This window comes from Echinops telfairi, unplaced genomic scaffold, assembly GCF_000313985.2.
Source record: "Echinops telfairi isolate 266 unplaced genomic scaffold, ASM31398v2 ScPeMD7_3533;HRSCAF=4204_0, whole genome shotgun sequence".
In the NCBI taxonomy this organism is placed as follows: domain Eukaryota; kingdom Metazoa; phylum Chordata; class Mammalia; order Afrosoricida; family Tenrecidae; genus Echinops; species Echinops telfairi.
Genome location: NW_022107431.1, coordinates 39,633,516 through 39,634,889, shown reverse-complemented (window position 1 = coordinate 39,634,889; position 1,374 = coordinate 39,633,516). Strand labels below are relative to the sequence as shown.

Sequence of the window (1,374 nt, the reverse complement as noted above, 5' to 3'; positions counted from 1 at the left end):
AAGCACGTCGCCGGGCAGTTTCCCAGCCGAGCGAAGGAGCACAGGTAGGCCACGATGTCGTGCAGCGGCGCCAACAGCTGCAGGGTGAGCCGCAAGGCTCGGAAGGCCGCCTGTGGACAAACCCGACACAAAGGAAACGTGTCTGAGGATGCGGAGAGGCAGATCAAATATATGAGTATTGGTTAGGGACAGGATCGCTAAAGAAATGTTTTCATGGTAAGGGCAGGATAATGTCCCCAGAAGGCCAAGGAGCCTGCTCATGAAACCAGATTCTCCTTGCACGTCTTCAGACAAGGTCCCTTCTGCAGGGACTTCATGGGGATGCTTCTCCCAGCTTAAGGCTCCCGGTGGCCACCAACAGGTCAAAATGTATTTGTGTGTGGCCCACAGTGAACTACAAGGCCCCCAAATCAATTGATAGCGGGGACACCCTGCCCAGATAGCACTGCCCAGAGAGTAAGATGCCTTAGCTGGTTCATCAATGGCGTAAGCCAACACACAGCCAAACACCAGACGCTGGGCTTTGAGTCTCAACACTGAAGCCAAGGGAAAGCAAGAGCCACAGTCTCATGGCAGCACGTGGTGCTTCCATATTTAAGGAACTAAAACAAAACAAAAACACCTGGAAACTGCCTAGTGAACGAAAGGATGAGGCTCTTAGGTGGGTACCCATACTCCCCACCCCACCCCCAAAAAGAAAAACCAGGATGCTTCCAAATTGTGATGGTCATCATCGCACTTCTATTCACCAGCCCCTTTGAGAGTTTCACGTGCTCGTCTGTCCATTCTTAGGAGGGTCACCAGTATCGCCCCAAAGTTAGGTCCAGACAATAGCCCCTCAAGAAGGCACCTGAGTGAATTGTGTGTGTGGTCCCAGCCTCCCATTGGCTCCGGGGTTTTAGGGAGAAGCTTTCTCCAGGGGGCTGAGAGGACACCGAGAATTAACAAGGAACGCCAGAAGCACAAATGGAGGCGGATAAGTGCCTGGAGAGAAAGAGGCTTCCCACGTCCAGGAGACCCACAAGAGAGGCAATAGGGAAGCAGGCAAACGTCCTCAGCAGGAGGAGAAGACTGCAGTTTGTAGATGTGACCAGGGACACACCACCAAACGGGAGTTGTCTGGAATGGAGAGGCTTAGCTGGGAGACAGGAGAACGAGAGCAGCCCATTTTTATTCAGACGCCCGATGCAAACAGCGCAAACCTTTTCTGGCAGCGTTTTGAACATGACCAGCACTTCCGAAGGATGTGGTATGAACCATAAATTGAGGAAGACTTTTCCGTCGGTAGACAGCAAGCCTCTCGGCCTGCGCTGGAAGCTCCTACAACGGGAAATAAAACCAGCGGTAGCTTCATTGCCCCCTGAACCAGAGGTG

The 1,374-nt window shown here is 52.8% G+C and overlaps 1 protein-coding gene across 1 annotated transcript in view; it reads right to left on the bottom strand.

The window, feature by feature from the left end:
* Positions 1 to 1,374, bottom strand: part of LOC101656467 (coiled-coil domain-containing protein 162-like) — a 24,882-nt gene that overhangs the window by 10,035 nt on the left and 13,473 nt on the right. Inside the window, exons 2-3 of the mRNA XM_045294605.1 lie at positions 1,203 to 1,320; positions 17 to 110 (exon numbers count right to left, since the gene is read on the bottom strand). Of these exons, the coding sequence (XP_045150540.1) occupies positions 17 to 110; positions 1,203 to 1,320 (212 nt within the window). The remainder of the gene's footprint in view (positions 1 to 16; positions 111 to 1,202; positions 1,321 to 1,374) is intronic.